Source organism: Vicugna pacos, chromosome X (genome assembly GCF_048564905.1).
Source record: "Vicugna pacos chromosome X, VicPac4, whole genome shotgun sequence".
Lineage (NCBI taxonomy): Eukaryota > Metazoa > Chordata > Mammalia > Artiodactyla > Camelidae > Vicugna > Vicugna pacos.
The window spans coordinates 90,419,767-90,442,161 of record NC_133023.1 but is presented as its reverse complement, the minus strand read 5'-3'; the positions used below and the strand labels follow the sequence as shown (position 1 = coordinate 90,442,161).

The window sequence follows — 22,395 nt, the reverse complement described above, 5'->3', positions numbered from 1 at the left end:
CAAGATAAAATCCTTTGTACATGTTCCTTTTTAGTGTACATTTTCATTTTGCAATATGTCATGAATATTTTCCTGTGTCATTTAAAATGTGTACATCATTTAAAATGGCTACATAATATTCCATGCCCTGCATGTATCATAATTTGCTTATCCAACCTCCTATTATGACATTGAGGTTATTTTCAGTATTTCACTATTAAAAGGGACTCTGTGACAAATATCCTATATGTCTCTTTGTAATTTTGGTAAGTTCCTAGAAGTACACATATTTAAAATTTTGGTAGTCACTGTCATATTGCTTACAGGTAATGTATAAAAATACCTTCTCCTCATCCTTACTAACACTGGGTATTTTTATTCTTTTTAATATTTGTTAATATAAGAGGTGGAAATAGTGTGTTTGTGTTCATTTTTATTTCTTTGATTATCAGGAAAGTGGATGTTTTCATTTCATATTTCTTTAACCATTTGTATTTCTTCTTTTATGAATGTTTTCCTTTGTAATCAGCCAAAATTTTGAAGAAACACTTTTTCACATGTACACAAAATAATTGCATGGCACTCGGTGGAATTTTGGGAGGATATTCTGTGATGGTGAGAGTCTAGTCTAAAAATACCAGTCTGGAGAAGACAGTGGTCCTAGGGAACTTTTGATTACTCCCATTGCTCTTGTAGAGGTAGTGAGACTTTTGGGCTCATATAATGGCTAACAGTGACGTTACCTATCTTTACTGATCTACAGAAGCTACCAATGGTGCGGTGCCCCAAGGCCAGCGACCACCCCCTCGTATCAAGAATTTCCAGATAAACAACCAGATTGTGAAACTGAAATACTGTTACACGTGCAAGATCTTCCGGCCTCCCCGGGCCTCTCATTGCAGCATCTGTGACAATTGTGTGGGTGAGTAAAACCAAAGAGACTTTCTCTGGGGAAAAGGCTGAGTTAAAGAAGAGGGTCAGGGTGATTCTTCTCAGGAAAAATCAGTGGTGGGTGGGAAGATAGATTTAGATAGGAAACAAGCTAGATTTAGTTAGGAAACTTTAGATAGGAAACAAGCTTCTGAACAATTGTCAATCAGTGTACTACTGTAGATCTGATCGTAATTGAAATATCTTCTAGTCTAAAATTTAAAAAAACAACCTCTTTGGCAAATGAGGAAATAAACTTTACTTGTTTTTCAAATCTCGATTTTCCTCTGCTGGATCTGTTTCCAGTGGAACCTGTCTTATATAGGGGGAGGAGACTCCTAGTCCACTGGAGGGCAGTATCAGGGAAGGAAGGGCTAAGTAAGTAGTGTTCCTAAGAAGAAAATTGCTAGCATTTATTGAATTCTTGCTATAGTCTAGGCACTGTGCTAAGTGCTATCCCTTTCTGTCATTTAAGACTTGTAAGAACCCCATAAGATAAGCAGTATCCCCGTTTTACAGATGAGGAAATAGGTGAAGCACCTTTGTGTAAGTTCATATAATTAGTAGGAGATGAAGCTGGAATGGGTCTGATTCCAAAACCCTCATTTCTTCTTTCTCTGTTTCTGCTGCAAGGGTGGCGATTGTATGTGTGCATAATACAGGGGTCTGTGATTCTATCTGCATATATGTGGCTTGGTTGTAATCACTGCCTAATGTATGCTGAACCCTGAAAAAGAGAAAAAGACAGGCAGTAAATATGTCTGTTGATAGGCATGTACGTGCAATTCCTTATATTATCAACAGGCATCCTTCCAGCATTCTTTATATACGCCGCGGAGCACGCCTGAGTACATTGCTTTCCTCTTAATAGCCAGTTCTTTTTAGGTTAAGGTTGGGAAGATGTATCTTACTTTATATGGTAAAAAGCTATATGTAGATAGGATTTTTATAAATTGAAAGTCATTTTAAATGAGCCAGGAAACTTGATATTTCAAGAAAGTGTGATGTGAAGGTTTTCATAAAGAGTTCCCTCTCTTTATTAGTATTCTTAACTATAAGGAATGCATACAAATTGATTTTTTAAAAAAAGAAACACTAACATTTCAGTAGAAATATGGACAGCAGATAAAACAGGAAATGCAATTACTTAGTAAAAATGTTCATCTCTACTGAAAAATCAAAGAAATAAAAATTAAAACAGGATTTCTTTTAATCTAGAAAATTAGCAAGGAAAACCTGATAATGCTTAATCTTACACTGGTAAGAGTGTAAATTGGAACAAACTTTTTGGAAGGCAGCATAGTAAGATTCATAAAAGCCTTAAAACATGTATACCCTTTAACGCCAGTGACTCACTTTCTCGGGATCTAGCCCAAGAAAATAATCAGGGATGTGATGAAAGATTTAGGTGTGGATGTATTTATCTCTAGATTATTATCATAATGAAAAATTGGAAAGAACCTAATTGTCCACCAGTAGATAAATGGTCAAATAAATTGTGGGACATTCATACAGTAGACTTTTATGAGAAAAACTCATACCAGAAAGCTAAATGAAATAAAATAGAAGATAGGCTGCATTTATAGTGTGATCTCAGTTACACATTTTAAAAATACAAGTATATATAAAGAAATATGCAAGGAAGTACTCCAGAATGCTTATTGTTTGTTATCTATAGGTTGTGGGGTTATAAGTGATTTTGTTTCCTTCATTAGAAAAACATTATTTTCAAGTTTTCTACAATGAGTATGTACTACTTGTATTATCAGAAAAAGATGTGATTTATAATACAGTAAAAATACATCTGTATAAATCTACATTTTCCGATTTTTTTTATATGGTAAGTTTACTTATAGTAAGGCTATCTTCCCTTTTCTGCAAAGATATATTGTAGCCCTTTAACCAGAAGATGCACCATTCTTAGAGTCTTTTTTTTTGGTTGGTACATGGCTCACTGTGCTTTAAAAATGATGTATTTTATTCTTTGTGCTTTTATGATTCATTAAAATAGTACATGTTCATTGTAGAAAATATGGGAAGTACAGAAAGGGTAAATAAAACTTAATCCCAAACTTACTCTCCATTTTGCTATATTTCCTTCTAGTCTCTCTCTTGTATGTGAAATTGGATCACACATAATAGAATTTTTAGTCCTGCCTTTGTCACTTAACGTTATATCCTGAGCATTTTTCTGCATCTTTAATCAATGTTTTTTGAATATATTATTTTTAATGACTGCATAATCCATCATATGGTTATATTCTAGTTTAATTAGGCAGTCTCCTACCAGTAGATATTATTCACAATTCCATTTTATTCATTATTACAACACTGCAATCAAAATGATTAAATTTAAGGACATGACAAGATTTGAACCTTCATACATTGCTGGTGGGAATGTAAAATGGTGCAGCCACTGTGGAGAACAGTTTGGAAGTTCGTCAAAAAAGTTAAACATAGAATTATACCACCCAGCAATTCCAACCCTGGAACCCTGGGTGTATACCTGCGTTAGTCCGGTTGGGGTGCCATAACCAAAATACCACAGACTGAATGGCTTAAGTAACAGAAATTTATCTTCTTGTGGTGCTGGAGATTAGAAGTCCAAGATCGAGGTGCCAGCTGGGTTGATTTCTGGTGAGGCCTCTCTGGCTTGCAGGTGGCCACCCTCTTGCTATGTCCTCAGAGGACCTTTTCTCTGTGCTTTCGCACTTCTTGTAAGGATACCATTTGATTAGGGCCCCTCTCTTATGACCTCATTTGACTTTAGTTACCTCCTTAGAGACCTTGTCTACAAATACAGTCACATTCAGGATTAGGGCTATGAATTTGGTAGGGGGACATAATTCTGTCCATAACAATACCAAAAAGAATTGAAAACAGGAACTCAAACATACTTGTACATCAGTATTCATAGAAGCCTTGTTCATAATAAGCAAAGAAGATGGAGACAATCCAAGTGTCCATCAACAAATGAATGGATAAACAAAACGCGATATATTCATACAATGGAATATTACTTAATCATAAGGAGGAATGAAGTGCTGGTACATGCTACAACATGGATGAGCCTGAAAGCGTGCTAAGTGAAAGAAGCCGGACACAAAAGGCCATATATTGTATGATTCCACTTAAATGAAATATCTAGAATAGGCAAGTTCACAGAGACAGAAAGAAGGTTAGAGGTTACCAGGGGCTGGGAAAAGGAGAAAATGGAGAGTTACTGTTTAATGGGTAGTGCGTTTCTGTTTGGGGGTGATGAACATTTTTGGAAATAGGTAGTTGTGATGGTTGCACAACTTTGTGAATGTAATTAATGCCACTGAATTTTACACTTAAAATTGGTTAAAGTGGCAAATTGTATGTTTTATATCTTTTACCACAATAAAAATTTTAATAAAAATTACTGAACTTAACTGTGCACATCTCTATTTCTTCATGAGAAATTATTGGAAATGGAGTTATTCTGCTGAAGGGGTATAAGCATTATTAAGGCTCTTGATACATTTGACCAAATTGCTTTCCAGAAAGGTCCTCTCAATTTATACTCCTACAAACAGTATATTAGAGTGTACATTCTACCCCGTTCTCACTAATCCTGGATATTATTTTTTTATTCTTATTTTGATAGGCAAAAAGGTATCTTATCATTTTATCAGTATTGCAGAGTTATTAGTGAGTCTGAAAACACTTAAATATCTGTTTATATGGTATTTATTAACTGTTTTGCCTTTGACTATTTTCTTAAAGGAGTATTTGTATTTTGTTATTGATTTGTAAGGACTTCTTAGACTGAGTTACAAAATTTATATACATTCCTTTGGATTTTTTTCTCTTTAACTTTCTTCATAGTATTTTTAACATACATGAAATATTTTTTAAAGTGTATGGAGTCAAATGTATTTTTCTTTGTTGTCGATGTTTTCTTCCTTTACTTTTTTTACTTCCTTTACTTTTATGCTGAGAAAGTCCTTCTCCATACAGGAGACAAATGTTCATCTATTCTTTATGGCTATTTTAAGGTTTCACTTTGTTTTTTCATTTAACTCTTTAATTCGTCTGGAATTAATTTTCATAAATAGTGTGAGGGGAAAACGATCTAACCTTATTTTCAACCAAGTAGCCAATTGCCACCGAGTTGTTTGTGGAATAATACTTCCTTTCACCGCTGGTTTTGTAGCACTGCCATTCTCAGACTGTAAATTCTTGTCTATTCTAGAGTCTTTCCATTCCATTGAGCTATGCCACACCATTTAAAGTATTGTAGGTTTATATTTTTTTTTACTAACTGGAGATTAAGAAAAACCACGCTACTCATTTTTCAAAAATTTCCTTGGCTATTTACACCTATTTGTTCTTCCTGTAGTTAGTAGATGCACCTACTAAGATTTTTCTTTGGAAAAGCAAGGTTTCTGCTGTTACCTGGTGGTGAGACAGATCACTTAACCCCTCAGTGCCTCAGTTTCCTCATCTGTAAAATGGAGAAAAGGATATCTTTTTTTGCCCAACTTCCAGGATGATTGTGGGGATCAAATGAGATGGCTATGAAAACATTGTGAAAAAATGAAATAAAAACCAGTGTTTTTTTTTTTCTACAATTGAAGTAGGCAGTGTTATTAGGGGTCTTTGAATTAGGTATTAAGTGGATGACAGGGTTGTGCTTCATTTTGGAGGCTTTGGCACTGGACTCTCTCTTTCTCCCACAGAGCGCTTCGACCATCACTGCCCCTGGGTGGGGAATTGTGTTGGAAAGAGGAACTACCGCTACTTCTACCTCTTCATCCTTTCTCTCTCCCTCCTCACGATCTATGTCTTCGCCTTCAACATCGTCTATGTGGCCCTCAGTGAGTATACAGGGCAGTGTCTGTTGTCAGAGAGGTGGGGGGTGGGAGAAGACTTGAGGACAGCTTAGGGGAGTGCTTCCATGTCCTGGTGGGACTTTACCATTGCAAAGGCGCCTTAGGACCAGTAGACTGAGCACTGCTATCTGCTCTTGAGCAGGGCTCTAAACCCAGCTCACATCAGTCAATACTTACTGAGTATGCTGGCCACCTCAGTGGCCCTCTGCTGGGTACCGGGACCACAATTACTAGTCTGTACCTAGAGTACTAGGCATTTCTGACGTGATCCCAAAGGTTGGGGATGTATTTTTGACTGTATGTGTCCTCTCCTCTACCTTGTAAGACCTGCCTTGTGTCAGGTGGTAGAAGGGGTTTTGCCAGAGAATGTCTTTTAGTAGCTCATAGTCTACTTTGGAAGATAGAAAATATACACCTGTGTGTCTGCACATGCACATACACACACACACATACACACACACACACACACAAAACAGCCCAAAAGCAGATGAGATGTGGAGTTAAAGCAGTGGTCTTAATCAAGGCAGCTTCCTGGGAAGAGATGAGTTCTGAGCTGGACTTTTGAACAATGGAGAGATACAGATTGGTGAAGAGAGAGGATTTTTCTTGGATATTTCTGATTTCTTTCATCTATGAATGAATATCCCCCTCCATGCCTGTAGCTAGAGGCTAGGGAAAAGGGACGGGAGCTGGATGCTTGGCTTCTGCCTGACTCTTTAGTCCACTGTTGGGTCCTACATTGGAAAGGTGAACCCTTTAGTCAAGGGAGTACCAGCTTGGAGGTGTGAGTCCTTTGCCTGAATGAGGGCTTCTTTCTTGCCAGCTTGTAACTAGGGATAGGGAGGGAAGAAAGTGAGTCGGCACTAGGATAAGTGTGTATTTGTTACTAAAGTTACTAATCTTTCTCTCTACTCCTCCTCCAAATTTCACAGAATCCTTGAAAATTGGCTTCCTGGAGACGTTGAAAGAAACTCCTGGAACATATCCTCCCTTGGCAGTATGTCTCTGGGAAGCCCTCTTAAACTACTTTTCAGTGTGCTTTCTTTCTGCGGTTCTCCACCATCTCATTTTTCAGATGTCAGAGAATGCCAACGTCTAAAATAAAAAAAAAAAAAAACGTCGTCTTAGTGGTAGCAACCAAAATGGAAGATGGCCAGGGCTTAAAGGGAGGTCTTTCCTTCACCCTTGTCTCCACTGCCTCCCTCCTGAGTCCTTCTGATCCCAGGCTCAGCCTTACCTTCTCTAGTGGGCTGCAGTTTGCTCTCAATATAGCTTTTGTGTCACTTACTGGAAGTCCTACCTTCCTGTTACAGCTAAGGCTTATTTTGTACAGCAGTTACATTTCTGAAAAGGAGATTCAGATGAGAGTTCTATAAATCATATTCGGTTTTTTCCCACCAGTTTTTTCTTTTATAAAGTGTGTTCTTTGGTGTGTTTCCCATTGGCAGTGGTGGCCAACATTGTTTAGCTTTGGGCTCCTCCTAAATGTACCCTTCAAAGAGCCAACGACAAATAAGAAGAAAAACACTTGAATACACTAGAGATGTTAGAGATCTACTTGTAGTGAATAAACAGAGGTCCTTTACCTTTCAAAAGGGATATAGCCAGCGAGTTTAGAATTCATCTGTTGTTACATATGGATACTTGGCCATTTGTGATATATTCCGAGGAGTAAAGATGGTGTGACTGATGCCATGAGTATGAACTGAGGCATCAAGTCCCCTGGTGTGGCTTCTTCAACATTCCTTAACATCACTTCACTGTTCTAGAAGTTCTCATTTGCTTCTTCACACTCTGGTCCGTCGTGGGACTGACTGGATTCCACACTTTCCTTGTGGCTCTCAACCAGACAACCAATGAAGACGTGAGTCAACTTCTCTCTTTATCACGTGTTCTTCTACCAAAAGCCTATTCTCCAATTACCTGCTAGAGAACTCAGTCTCCAGGGCTTGGGAGGTTGAGGCAGGCAGAAACCGGGTATGAGAGATTGATAAATTGGATGTGTGGAAGAGAAGGCAGACTGCTTTGTCTGGAGCTGAATGCCTGTAGGGAATTAGGAAGAAAAGATTGAATGGTTGGGTGGGCACGAGGTCTTCAGCTGTTCATAGGTCCTTAAAAGCTACCTGCTGCCTCTGGACTTGGAATGGAGAGGGACAGTTGCACTGAGTAAATTTTTGCCTTTAAAAGGTTACCAATTAGTCCATGTTCATTGTAGAAAATCAGAAAATACAGATGAGCAAAAAATAGCAAATAAGTCCCCGTAATTCCTAGACATCACCATTGTTAGTGATATGATCTATAGGCTTTCTAGACTTGTCTAGACTTGTTCCCATGTTTGTTTATGTGAATATATTAGGTATTTTTAAATGGAAATGATACATAATGTTCAGTTATCTGCTTTTTTCACTCTATTGTGAATATTTTTCCATGGCTATGCATATTTTTTTTTCTATTGTGGTAAAATACACATTACATAAAAGGAACCATCTTAGCCGTTTTATAAGTCTACAATTCAATGGCATTTGTACACTCACATTGTTGTGCAACCACCACCACCATCCATCTCCAGAACTTTTTCATCTTCCCATGCTGTGTGTATTTCTTCAGCGTAATGTTTAATATAAGCTTTGGCTGTTATCTTGCAGATCAAAGGCTCATGGACAGGGAAGAATCGTGTCCAGAATCCCTATAGCCACGGCAACATTGTGAAGAACTGCTGTGAAGTGCTGTGTGGCCCCTTGCCCCCCAGGTACTCAGAGAATGGGAAGGTCCCAGAACTCCTGGGACAGGCAACTCAACCCGATCCTGTCACCTGGTCTGATGCATTCTTCTGAATGTGACTTCTTGGTGTCAGGTCTTCCCAGGAATCGTCCCTTGATGCCATATCTATGTGGACCGTAGACCATGGGCTGATTGTTTAAGGATGACCTTTCATTTTTATTTCATCTGTTTGTTCCCTCCTTAATATGGTATTCCCTGGTTTGTGGAAGAAAAAGTGAATGGAAGACAGGAGATGTGTGCTAGGACCAAGCTAGACTGCCAAGAGCAGGTTTACGTTTTCCAGCACCCACAGGAAGGTTCAGTGGGGTGAGTGGAGAGGTAGATGCAAAGTGCTTTGTTAACTCTCCTATCTCCTTCAGTGTGCTGGATCGAAGGGGTATTTTGCCCCTGGAGGAAAGCGGAAGTCGACCTCCCAGTACTCAAGAGACCAGTAGCAGCCTCTTGCCTCAGAGCCCAGTAAGTGTTCCTGACTTTTTAAGACTTTAAGACTGAGTCGGTAATAGAAGGGGTAGGCTAAATTTATACCTTAGAGATATATTTAGGCAGTGTTGTGTCCAATGACTCCAGCTTCCTTGTCTCTGCTTCTGCCCTGACATTACCTTAAGATCTTTGTGCCCTTGACATAGATTAAGATCTAGATATTTCTAAAAAAAACAGTTAAAAACAAAAGATCTAGTCATTTCTTCTGCATCCTGTGCCAGCCACTGTGGTAGGTGCTAGGAATACACCAGTGAACAAGGCACACGATGCCCCCACTCTTAAGGAGCTCATTTTCTAGTGGGGATGAGACACAAGAAGACAGGCTATTTGTCAATGTTGTGAAAGCACCTTGATGAGGGAAGCATGAAATGCTATAGGAGCCGTGATAGGGGCCAGGGAAGTGGGTTGGAGTTACTGGTGTGGTTACTTTGGTAGAAGGGAGCTTCCTCACTGGAATATGTAAATGTTATGAAAACTCTCCCAGCTGTCCTGCTCAGATATGCCTTATAACGTATGTTCCTAAAAAGTTATTATCTGAACTTTCTTTTTTTGTAATAGCTCTATTGAGATAACAGTTCAGATACCATAGAATCCCTGTTTAAAATGTAGGATTCACTGATTTGTAGTATATTCACAGAATTGTGCTATCATCACAACAATCAATTTTAAAACATTTTCATTTCCCCCTAAAAAACCCCTGTACCCATTAGTAGTCACTCTCCTTTTCCCCCCAGTTCCCTCAGCCCCATCCCTAGGCAACTATTAATCTACTTTCTTTAGCTCTGGACTTGCTTCTTCTGTACATTTCATATAAATGGAATTGTATTATATGTGGTCTTTTCTGACTGGCTTCTTTTCATTTAGCTTTGTATTTTCAAGGTTCATCCATGTTGTAGCATGTAGCAGTACTTCATTTATATGGCTGAATAGTATTCCATTATATGGATAGACCACATTTTATTTACCCATTCATCAATTGATAGACGTTTGGGCTGTTTCCACCTTTTGGTGATTATGAATAATGCTGCAGTGGACATCAGTGTGCCAGTTTTTACATGGACATATATGTTTTCATTTCTCTTGGCTGTATACATGGGAGTAAAATTGCTGGGTCATGTAGTAACTCTATGTTTAACCTTTGAAGAACTTCTGTACTGTTTCCCAAAGTGGCTACACCATTTTTCATCCTTACCAGTAGCACATGAGGGTTCCAATTTCTCCATATCTTCGGCAACACTTGTTATTATTGTCCAAAAATTTTGATTCTAGCCATCCTTGTGGGTGTGAAATTGTTTCTCACTGTAGTTTTGATTTGTGTTTCCCTGATGAATAATGATGTTGAGCATCTTTTCATGAGCTTATTGGCCATTTGTATATCTTCTTTGGAGAAGTGTCTATTTAGAGCCTTTGTTCATGTTTAAATTGGGTTGTTTGGGGTCTTTTATTGTTGAGTTGTAAGGGTTCTTTATTCTGTATAGGTCCCTTCTCAGAGAAATGGTTTGCAAATATTCTCTTCCATTCTGTATATTGTCTTTTCACTTTCTTGAAGGTGTCCTTTGAAGAACAAAATGTTTCAGTTTTGATGTAGTCTAATTTATCTTTTTGTTAGTTGTTGTTGCTTGTGCTTTTGTTGCCAGATTTAAGAAACTACCTAATTCAAGATTGTGAAGATTTATGCCTCTGTTTTCTTCTAAGAGTTTTATAGTTTTAGCTCTTATGTTTAGGTCTTTGATCCATTTTGAGTTAGTTTTTATATATAGTATGAGGTAGGGGATTCAAATTCTTTTGCATGTAGATATCCAGTTGTCTCAGCACCATTTGTTGAAGATTGTTCTTACTCTGTTGAATTGTCTTGGCACCCTTGTCAAAAATCAATTGACTGTAAATGTGAGAGTTTGTTTCTGGACTCAGTCCTATTCCATTGATCAATACGTCTATTCTTATGCCAGTATCACACTGTCTGGGATACTGTAGCATTGTAGTAAGTTTTGAAATTAGGAAGTGTGAGGCCTCCAGATTTATTCTTTATTCAGTTGCTTTGGCTGTAGTCCCTTGAATTTCCATATGAATCTTAGGATCAGCTTGTCAATTTCTGCAAAGAAGCCAGCTGGAAGTTCGATGGGGAATGCATTGAATCCATAGATCAGTTTGGAGAATATGATCATCCTAACATGATTAAGTCTTCCAAGCCATTAACATGGGCTGTCTTTTCATTTATTTAGGTCCTCTTTAATTTCTTTCAACAATGTTTTATAGTTTTCAGAGTATACGTTTAACACTTCTTTTGTTACATTTATTCAGAAGTATTTTATTTTTTGATGTTATTATAAGTGAGATTATTTCAAATTGTTCATTGGGAATATATAGAAATACAGTTTATTTGTGCATTGATTTTGTATCCTGAACTTTGCTGAACTTACTTATTAGTTCCAATAGATTTTTAATAGACTGGAGCTTTCTTTTAAAATCGAATCCTACTTTTTCTTTTTTTTGAGAAAAATACTTTTATTTTTTATTTTTTTTAACATTTTTTATTGATTTATAATCATTTTACAATGTTGTGTCAAATTCCAGTGTTCAGCACAATTTTTCAGTCATTCATGGACATATACACACTCATTGTCACTTTTTTTTCTCTGTGATTTATCATAACATTTTGTGTATATTTCCCTGTGCTATACAGTGTAATCTTGTTTATCTATTCTACAATTTTGAAATCCCAGTCTATCCCTTCCCACCCTCTACCCACCTGGTAACCACAAGACTGTATTCTCTGTCCATGAGTCTATTTCTGTCCTGTATTTATGCTTTGTTTTTGTTTGTTTGTTTGTTTTTGTTTTTTAGATTCCACATATGAGTGATCTCATATGGTATTTTTCTTTCTCTTTCTGGCTTACTTCACTTAGAATGACATTCTCCAGGAGCATCCATGTTGCTGCAAATGGCATTATGTTGTCGGTTTTTATGGCTGAGTAGTATTCCATTGTATGAATATACCACCACTTCTTTATCCAGTCACCTGTTGATGGATATTTAGGCTGTTTCCATGTTTTGGCTATTGTAAATAGTGCTGCTATGAACATTGGGGTGCAGGTGTCATCCTGAAGTACATTTCCTTCTGGGTACAAGCCCAGGAGTGGGATTCCTGGGTCATCTGGTAAGTCTATTCCTAGTCTTTTGAGGAATCTCCACATTGTTTTCCACAGTGGCTGCACCAAACTGCATTCCCACCAGCAGTGTAGGAGGGTTCCCCTTTCTCCACAGCCTCTCCAGCATTTGTCATTTGTGGATTTTTGAATGACGGCCATTCTGACTGGTGTGAGGTGATACCTCATTGTAGTTTTGATTTGCATTTCTCTGATAATTAGTGATATTGAACATTTTTTCATGTGCTTTTTGATCATTTGTATGTCTTCCTTGGAGAATTGCTTGTTTAGGTCTTCTGCCCATTTTTGGATTGGGTTGTTTATTTTTTTCTTATTGAGTCGTATGAGCTGCTTATATATTTTGGAGATCAGGCCTTTGTCGGTTTCACTTGCAAAAATTTTCTCCCATTCCGTAGGTTTTCTTCTTGTTTTATTTCTGGTTTCCTTTGCTCTGCAGAAGCTTGTAAGTTTCATTAGGTCCCATTTGTTTATTCTTGCTTTTATTTCTTCTAGGAGAAAATTTTTGAAATGTATGTCAGATAATGTTTTGCCTATGTTTTCCTCTAGGAGGTTTATTGTATCTTGTCTTACGTTTAAGTCTTTAATCCATTTTGAGTTGATTTTTGTATATGGTGTAAGGGTGTGTTCTAGCTTCATTGTTTTACATGCTGCTGTCCAGTTTTCCCAACACCATTTGCTGAAGAGACTGTCTTTATTCCATTGTATATTCTTGCCTCCTTTGTCGAAGATGAGTTGACCAAAAGTCTGTGGGTTCATTTCTGGGCTCTCTATTCTGTTCCATTGGTCTATATGTCTGTTTTGGTACCAATACCATGCTGTCTTGATGACTGTAGCTCTATAGTATTGTCTGAAGTTTGGGAGAGTTATTCCTCCAGCCTCTTTCTTTCTCTTCAGTAATGCTTTAGCAATTCTAGGTCTTTGATGGTTCCATATAAATTTTATTATGATTTATTCTAGTTCTGTGAAATATGTCCTGGGTAATTGGATAGGGATTGCATTAAATCTGTAGATTGCCTTGGGCAGTGTGACCATTTTAACAATATTGATTCTTCCAATCCAAGAGCATGGAATATCTTTCCATTTTTAAAAGTCTTCTTTAATTTCCTTCATCAATGGTTTATAGTTTTCTGTGTATAATTCGTTCACCTCCTTGGTTAGATTTATTCCCAGATATTTTATTACTTTGGGTGCTATTTTAAAGGAGATTGTTTCTTTACTTTCTTTTTCTGTTGATTTATCGTTAGTGTAAAGAAATGCAACTGATTTTTGAACATTAATTTTGTAACCTGCTACCTTGCTGAATTCTTCAATCAGCTCTAGTAGCTTTTGTGTGGACCTTTTAGGGTTTTCTATATATAGTAACATGTCATCAGCATATAATGACACTTTTACCTCTTCTTTTCCAATTTGGATCCCTTTTATTTCTTTCTCTTGCCTGATTGCTGTGGCTAGGACTTCCAGGACTATGTTGAATAGGAGTGGTGATAGTGGGCATCCTTGTCTTGTTCCAGATTTTAGTGGGAAGCTTTTGAGTTTTTCACCGTTGAGAACTATGCTGGCTGTAGGTTTGTCATATATAGCTTTTATTATGTTGAGATATGTTCCCTCTATACCCACTTTGGCGAGAGTTTTTATCATAAATGGGTGTTGAATTTTATCAAATGCCTTTTCTGCATCAATTGAGATGATCATGTGGTTTTTGTCCTTTCTCTTGTTGATGTGATGTATTACATTGATTGATTTGCGTATGTTGAACCAGCCTTGTGTCCCTGGGATGAACCCAACTTGGTCATGATGTATAATCTTTTTTATGTGTTGTTGGATTCTATTTGCTAAAATTTTGGTGAGGATTTTGGCGTCTATGTTCATCAGTGATATTGGCCTATAATTCTCTTTTTTTGTAGTGTCTTTGCCTGGTTTTGGTATCAGGGTGATGGTGGCTTCATAGAATGAGTTTGGGAGTATTCCCTCCTTTTCAATCTTCTGGAAGAGTTTGAGAAGGACTGGTATGAGTTCTTCTTTGTATGTTTGGTAGAATTCCCCAGTGAAGCCATCCGGTCCTGGACTTTTATTTGTAGGGAGGTTTTTAATTGCTATTTCTATTTCCTTTCTAGTGATCGGATTGTTCAAGTGTTCAGTTTCTTCTTGATTCAGTTTTGGTGGACAGTATGTTTCCAGAAACTTGTCCATCTCCTCTAGGTTATCCAGTTTGGTTCCATATAGTTTTTCATAATATTCTTGTATGATATTCTGTATTTCTATTTTGTTTGTTGTAATTTCTCCATTTTCCTTTCTTATTTTGCTAATTTGTGCTCTCTCTTTTTTCTTCTTTGTGAGTTTGGCCAGAGGTTTGTCGATTTTATTTACTTTTTCAAAAAACCAGCTTTTGGTTTGGTTGATTTTTTCTATGGTTTTGTTAATCTCTATTGTATTTAATTCCTCTCTGATCTTTATTATTTCCTTCCTTCTGCTGCTTTTTGGGGCTTTTTCTTCTTCTTTTTCTAATTCATTCAGGTGGTGGGTTAACTTGTTTATTTGAGATTGTTCTTCTTTTTTGAGGAAGGCCTGTATCGCTATAAACTTCCCTCTTAGCACTGCCTTTGCTGTGTCCCATAGGTTTTGAGTGGTTGTGCTTTCATTATCATTTGTCTCAAGGTATTTTTTAATTTCAGCTTTGATTTCCTCATTGATCCATTGTTTTTTCAATAAAATATTGTTTAATCTCCATGCTTTTCTTTTTTTCTCCTTTGTTTCTCTGTTGTTGATTTCCAGTTTCATGGCATTGTGGTCAGTAAAGATGCTTGAGATAATTTCTATCTTCTTAAAATTGTTGAGGTTTCTTTTGTGCCCAAGTACATGATCGATCCTGGAAAATGTTCCATGTGCACTTGAAAAGAATGTATATCCTATTTTTTGGGGGTGTAATGCTCTGAAAATATCCACCAAATCTAGTTTTTCTATTGTAGTATTTAATTTCTCTGTTGCCTTGTTTATTTTCTGTCTGGAAGATCTGTCTAGTGATGTTAATGCAGTGTTAAAATCTCCAACTATGATTGTATTCCCATCAATATCCCCCTTTATCTCTGTTAGTAATTCTTGTATGTACTTAGGTGCTCCTATATTGGGTGCATATATATTAACGAGTGTAATATCTTCATCTTGTATCACTCCTTTAATCATTATAAAATGTCCCTCTTTATCTTTCTTTACGGCCTTTGTTTTAAAGTCTATTTTGTCTGAAATCAGTACTGCAACACCTGCTTTTTTGGCTTTTCCATTTGCATGGAATATCCTTTTCCATCCTTCCACTCTCAATCTATATGTGTCCTTCTCCCTAAAGTGGGTCTCTTGTAGGCAGCATATTGAAGGTTCTTGCTTTATTATCCAGTCTGCCACTCTATGTCTTTTGACTGGAGCATTTAGTCCATTAACATTTACAGTAATTAATGATAGATGTGTGTTTATTGCCATTTTGAACTTATCTTTGCAGTTGAATTGGTATATCCTCTTTGTTCCTTTCTTCTTCCTTTTGTGGTTTGGTAATTTTCCTTTGTATTATCATGGATTTTATTTAATTTTTGTGACTCCCTTGTAAATTTTTGACTTGTGGTTACCCTTTTTTGTAAATCTATTAACCTATTACTATAACTGATTTTATTAAACTGATAATAACATGATCTCAAACCCATCCTACTGTTTAAAAAATTTTAAAAAGAAAGAAAAAAAATTCTATATTTCCCTGCCTCCCTCTCCCACTCTCAGTGATTTGTATGTCTTCTTTTATAATTTCGTGTTTTCTTTATTTGTAATTCATGAGTTATCACCTTTCCAGTTGTGAGTTTCTCATTTCTGTAGCATCCTGCTGCTTTTCTATTTAGAATAGCCCTTTCAATATTTCTTTTAGCATGGGTTTAGTGTTGCTAAACTCCTGCAGCTTTTTTTTGTCTGTGAAACTCTTTATTTCTCCTTCTATCCTAAAGGATAGCCTTGCTGGATAAAGTATCCTAGGCTGCATCTTTTTTTCATTCAGGGCTTTGAATATATCTTGCCACTCCCTTCTGGCCTGTAGTGTTTGTGTAGAGAAATCAGCTGAGAGCCTTATGGGGGTTCCCTTGTAATTCACTCTTTGCTTTTCTCTTGCTGCCTTTAGAATCATTTCTTTATCCTTGACTCTGGCCATCTTGATTATGATATGTCTTGGTGTGGGTCTATTTGGAGTCTTCCTGTTTGGGACCCTCTGAGCTTCCTGTACTTGGATATCTGATTCCTTCTTTAAGTTTGGGAAGTTTTCAGTCATGATTTCTTCAAAAACCTTTCAATCCCCTTTGATCCTTCATCCCCTTCTGGGACCCCTATTATGCGAAGATTGGGATGCTTTATATTATCCCATAGGTCCCTTATGCTATTATCATTATTTTTTATTTGCTTATCTTGTAGTTCTTCTGAATGGGTGCTTTCTGTTGCCCTGTCTTCTAGATCACTAATTCGTTCCTCTGCATTAACTAGTCGGCTTTGCACAGCTATTAGATCATTCCTCATCTCTGTCAATGAGTTTACCCATTCTGCTTGACTCTTCTTTATAGCTTCAATTTCATTTTTGACATATTTTATTTCTCTAAGCACTATCTCTTTTAATTCCTTCAGCAATTTGATCACTCCTTTTTTGAAATCTTGATCTAGTAGGCTATCGATGTCTATTTCATTGATCTTTCTTTCAGGGGATTCCTCTTGTTCTTTTAATTGGGAAAGTTTCTCTGCTTCTTCATCTTGCTCATACCTCTCTGGCACTGTGGTTTATGGAGTATCAGTTGTCTATTTTGGATCTTAAGGATTTTATCTACCTAATGCCTATTTAGGAATAGAACTTAGGGAAAAAAAAGAAAGAAAGAAAAAGAAAGAGAAAAAAATAAGAGAGAGAAAGATTTTTAAAAGAAGGGAGAAAAAGGGTTTGAAAACAGTGTATAATGAATAATAGAAGAGCAGGTTGAAGCAGAGTATTAATCGGGTGGAGACGTCCTTTTAAAACCTTTAAAAAAAAAGAAAAAAAAAGGGGTGGGGAGATGAATATATGTGTTTGAAGCCTGTGTCTCATCAATAACAGGACATCAAAACCCAAGAGAAATAGAAATGAATTAAGAAGTAAAAATTAAGAGAGTAATTGAAAATAGAACAGGTAAAAACAGATTTTAAAAAAACAAAAAAAAACAAAAACAATAAAACAAAACAAAAAAAAAGGGGTTGTCGGTGTTCTCCTGGAGTCTGTGTGCTTTTAATGTGAAGTCCTTCTGTCTTCGTCCTGTTTTGGAAGCTCAGCTTGTTTTCAGAGGCCCTCCGTTGCCGCCGTCTTCTGTGCTGCTCCCAGCACCTGTCGGCAAGCAGATCTCGCCTCCTCCTAACAGAGGGTCAGATGCAGCTCTCCTTTGCTGCGGGCGGGCGGGTCACTGCCCCTCCGGATGCCGCAGTCAGGTGTTGCAGACTGGCCAGGCAGGAGGGCGGGTCGTGCCCCCTCCCAGCACCTGGGTCAGGGGCTGTGTTCCTGCCCGACAGGCGTGGGGGGGCCGCTCTCCCTCTGCCTGCGCCGCCGGTAGCTCCGCTGCTCTGTGCGGCTGCGCGCTCCGCCCTGGTGGGCGCTCCGCGGGTGGGCTCGGGGAAGACCGAGGGGTAGCCCCGTCCCTGCTCTGAGCCAAGACCCAGCTCCTTGTTTGTCTTTGTGGAACAAGTTCTCTGAGGGACCAGGATGGAAGGATCCCACCTGCCCCGGGCTGTAGGCCCGTCTCAGTCTGGCCCTTGAGGCTGCTGAGCCCTTCGGTGCGGATGCAGGTTTCGCCCCTGCCCCCGCCTGGGTGCTAAGCGCCAGAGAATACGGAGGCTGTCCCGCCTCGCTTCCCCTGAAAAGTTTCCGCGGGTTTTCAGAGATGGGGGTATGCACCCTTGCCCCGAGAGCACATCAACCTTGCTGTTTTATGGAGGGCCCAGGTTGTTGTGTCCTGTACACCCACAGCCCCGGCACCCAGCCCCTTGCTGTCCCCCGGAGCTGCCTCCGTGCAGCCGCCCCCGTCCTCCGCCCGGCTTGTGCAGCCTGGCCCTGCCCGCCGCTGCCGGCCCGCGTCTCAGGCTGGGTGTCGGGGGGACGCTCTGTGCCCGTTTAACTTAGTTGTGTCAGACAAGGGCTGCTCTGTACAGATCCGAGCCTCGTGGGCTCCCCCTCCGTCCCGCTGGCCTCTCAATTGGAGAGGGGAGACCCAGCGAGCAAGCGCCAGTCCTCCTTTGCCGCTCCCTCCCCGCGGAACCCGTCCTGCGCTGCTTTGCCTTTTGTTCTTTTTTTTTCGTTTTCTCCTACCAGATTTTTGGCGTCTTTATCTTTTGAAGAGGGCGATGATCTGTCGGAGTTCCGCAGGTGCTCTGGTTGGCTGAGTGGGTCTGTAGATGTGGGTCTTGGTGTATTTGTGGGAGAGGGTGACTTACAAACGTCCTTCTACTCCGCCATCTTGCCTCTTCCCGAATCCTACTTTTAAGTGACTGTTATTTGTAAGGTAGATAATTGTTCATTACTTTGTCTTTCTTAAGTTTTGAATGTTCTTTTTTGAAGTATAGCAAACTCATGTTTATATATCATTATTACCACTTTGAATATTATTTTTCTGATGGCTCTGATCTTAAATCATAACAATATAGGTTAATGATGCTCAGTTGAATGTGGGGAAGGGTAGTATTTTAGAATCACTCAGGAGGCATTTTCAAACCAGATATACCATCTCAAGATTTTGCCACCCTAGCCTCTTTGGTTAGAATCACTGTTTCTAGTGATTCTAGTGAGTCTAGTGATATGTTAGGGCAGAAAGAAAATTGAGAACCACTGTGTCAGGCCTTGTTAGACAAGTATGCTATAACATTCTGATGTGAAGGAGGAAATGTGGTCTGTGTAATTATGTGTAGTCCCTTTTATTATTATCATGAATAAGAATGGAAAATCTGTCCAGGATATACAGTTAAGAATAGAACTCAAATAAACTTCAATTGCATTTTGCTGAGAAGACAGTAGTTGAGTCTTCGTTCTGAATTTGGTGTCAGTGGCTGTGTTATCTGTAGCATCAGTGTGGTTGATGGATTCAGACAAAGAGTTCAGTGCCTATGGATTTTCTCCATTTGGCTTTTGAGGGAGAGCCTTGTATTGAATTTGGTATCTTTTCCTTCTCAGGTCCCAACAGACCATCTGAGCTCAAGTGAGATGCCGGAGGACACCAGCACTCCCGAAGAGATGCCCCCTCCAGAGCCCCCGGAGCCCCCGCAGGAGGGGACTGAAGCTGAGAAGTAGCCTATCTATGGAAGAGACTTTTGTTGTGTTTGATTAGGGCTGTGAGAGATTTAAGGGGAGAAGATAAACCTGAGACAGAGAGCAAGTAAGCTGTCCCTATTACTGTTTTTCTTTGGTCTTTATTCACCCAGTTGCAAACTGGCATTTTCTTGTTGCAAGCTTTTTTTAATTTCTGGACTGACTCCAAGCAATCGCAGAAGATGTCAGTCACCTCTGGTAACTGGACAAATGAGTCCCTTGGGCCCTGGCTCTGGTTTTCCATGGCCTCAGCCACAATGGAGTCTCCTTGGACTCCCTTCTCTTCCCTCCAGATCCCAGCTCTCCTGCTTGGAGTCACTGGTCCAGTTCTGGGCTTAAAGGTTCTTGAGACTGGCTCAAATCCTCTCAAGCTGCTGCATGTCGTGAGTCCAGAGGCAGTCACAGAGAACTTTGGCCAGGGAATTCTAACTGGATTCTTGAGGCCTTCGGAATGGAGGAAGTTGGAGAGTGGGGTTGAAGGATTCTCCTGGCTACAAAGTGCCAACATTGCCAACAAATCCTTTCAGGAATGGGGCAGGTAGCTTCCACTTGTTGTATTTATTCGTGTAGCTTCTCCTTTGTCCCCCATCCACTCTCTAACACCCCAGGGCCCCACTCTTTCCAATGAAATACATGTAAGTAGTTGCATTATAGATAACAATTTACATTTCTCGTAGACTACCCAGGAACTTTTCCATACCTGTGCCATTCTCAATAAGAAGTTATGAGGTGCCAGTGGCGTGGCCCCTCACACTCTCTGTCTCATCTCTCCTCCTCTCTCATTAGCCCCTTTTAATTTCTTGTCCTTTTGACTTCTGCTCCCATGAGGAGCAGGGACGGCAGTAATAAAAGTCTGCACTTTGGCGATTCCTTTTCCTCAGAGGAAGCCTCAGTGCTCACTTCAACACTACCCCCTCAGACTCCCTGTGTGAGGCCTGTGGAGGCCCTGTATGCACAAATGGGGAAACCAAGGCACAGAGAGGCTCTCCTCTCCTCTCCCTCGTGTCCCCTCAAAAAAGAAAAAAAAAGAAAAAAAAAAGGATAACTAGTACTTCCATTTGGCCTCAGCTGAGTGAGGAGGGAGCCCAGCACCGCTGCCCTCCCGGGGAACCCAGTCCAAGGCCTTGGCCCGCCTCGGGCCTGGTAACCACACCGGGGGCGCCCTCCGAGCCCCGCTCTTCCAGCACTTCCACCGGCAGAGTCCCAGAGCCAATTCACCCTGGGGGTGGGCTGTGGCCCCCAGTCAGCTCTGCTCAGGACCTGCTCTATTTCAGGGAAGAAGATTTATGTATTATATGTGGCTATATTTCCTAGAGCACCTGTGTTTTTCTCTTTCTAAGCCAGGGTCCTGTCTGGATGACTTATGGGGAGGGGGGCAGTGTAAACCAGAACTTTTAATCTATTTGAAGGTGATTAAACTGTGTCTAATGCAAACTGCCTGCCTCCTCCTTCCCCCTTCCATTTCAAGAACCACAATGGGCGGTGTGAGTATCTTTGTGGGGGTGTGTGGTGGGGTGGGGGTAGAAGGGATGGCTTGTTACTCCCCATACTTCCATTTTCCAGGGGACCCTTGGGTTGGAGAGAGAGCTTCCAAACCCTTCATTGATCTGTACTACATTCTGGGTTGAGGTTTACCTTATTCTGGACTATGAAGAAAGGGCTTTTAAGGCCATATACAGTGTTAGCAAGATTGGGAGGGTCGGGATTTATATTAATTTAAGAGAACAAGTTCTTTGTTAGGATATTGTTTTTATGCAGATGGATGCTGTTAATTGCAAATGAGCCTTGGTTATTAAAATAGGCTCACTGGGGCCTCCCCTTGGAAATATTTTGTTAGTGTTCTTTTACAAGTGATGCTGTATATTTCTTTTTAAATGGTCTACAATCAAGACTCCTTACCAATTTCTGTCTCACTCTTCCCAGTTAATTGGAAGTAATGAAATTTCACCACTCCCGGATTTTTCTCTGTGTCTTCCTATTTTCCTTGTAGCAGGAATCAAGTTTAGCAATCCTTAGAAAGAGAGGGAGAGAGAGACTGAGACTCTGACTCAGATTCCTTTCCTATCTGCCTCTGCTTTCCCATTCTTTTTCTCACTCTGTTTTGTCCTTGTAGTTAGATTTTAATTAGTTCAAAATAAGGCTGAACCTGGAGAGTTGGGAAGATATTAGATTTTGCCAGTTAATCTGCCACTCAGCTGAACCCCTTTTGAGTCAGTTCTCAGCCCATCCTGCCTCAGCCCATCTTCTCTCTCCTCCTTCAACTCACCTCAACCACTCTTCTGTTGACCCTTGGGTCAGTTAGAGAAGCTTTCTTTTTCTGAGGTGAAGGGTCAGAATGGAAACTCCTTATCACTAGTGTGAAATGATTTTTTTTAAAGCTTCTTCCTTTTACTGCTCCCTGCCCTCGTTCTTCTTTATGTCTTCTGCATTTAAGACCTTGGCTTAAAGAGCTGTCCCATTCATACTGTGTACCAGCCGGCACTGTTCCTAGTCTGAGTTCTGATCAGAGGGGAGGTTGAGGAATTAGTCCTTTCTGGACTCTTCAATGGCTGACATTCTTTCCACCTCTCCCCTTCCTCCCCATTCCTTAAGTTTCCTATGCACCCAGGATGGTTGGCACGGATCCAAAACCCCTGGAAGTTGGTGGAATTTAGCTCTTTGGGGCCTTTTTTCCATCTCCATTTTGGCCCTGGGACTCCCCTTGCCCTAGTGGGGAAAATCATCTCCCCCTTTGCTTTTTCCCCCAGTGCCAGTGGTGACTTTAATTCTATAGCAGCTAAATTCCCTTCTTCCCGCTCTGACCTTCCTGCCTTTACTCCTAAGGCCCCTTTTCCTACTGACCAAATTTCTTTACCTTGTTGGAGGA

At 39.7% G+C, this 22,395-nt stretch overlaps 1 protein-coding gene across 1 annotated transcript in view; it reads left to right on the top strand.

Annotated features, from left to right (window-relative positions):
• Nucleotides 1-20,602, top strand: part of ZDHHC9 (zDHHC palmitoyltransferase 9) — a 33,886-nt gene extending 13,284 nt beyond the window's left edge. The window contains exons 3-9 of the mRNA XM_015238912.3: nt 743-901; nt 5,616-5,753; nt 6,701-6,749; nt 7,530-7,632; nt 8,414-8,517; nt 8,909-9,005; nt 19,395-20,602. Of these exons, the coding sequence (XP_015094398.1) occupies nt 743-901; nt 5,616-5,753; nt 6,701-6,749; nt 7,530-7,632; nt 8,414-8,517; nt 8,909-9,005; nt 19,395-19,511 (767 nt within the window). The 3' untranslated portion in view covers nt 19,512-20,602. The remainder of the gene's footprint in view (nt 1-742; nt 902-5,615; nt 5,754-6,700; nt 6,750-7,529; nt 7,633-8,413; nt 8,518-8,908; nt 9,006-19,394) is intronic.
• The last annotated feature ends 1,793 nt before the right edge of the window (nt 20,603-22,395 follow it).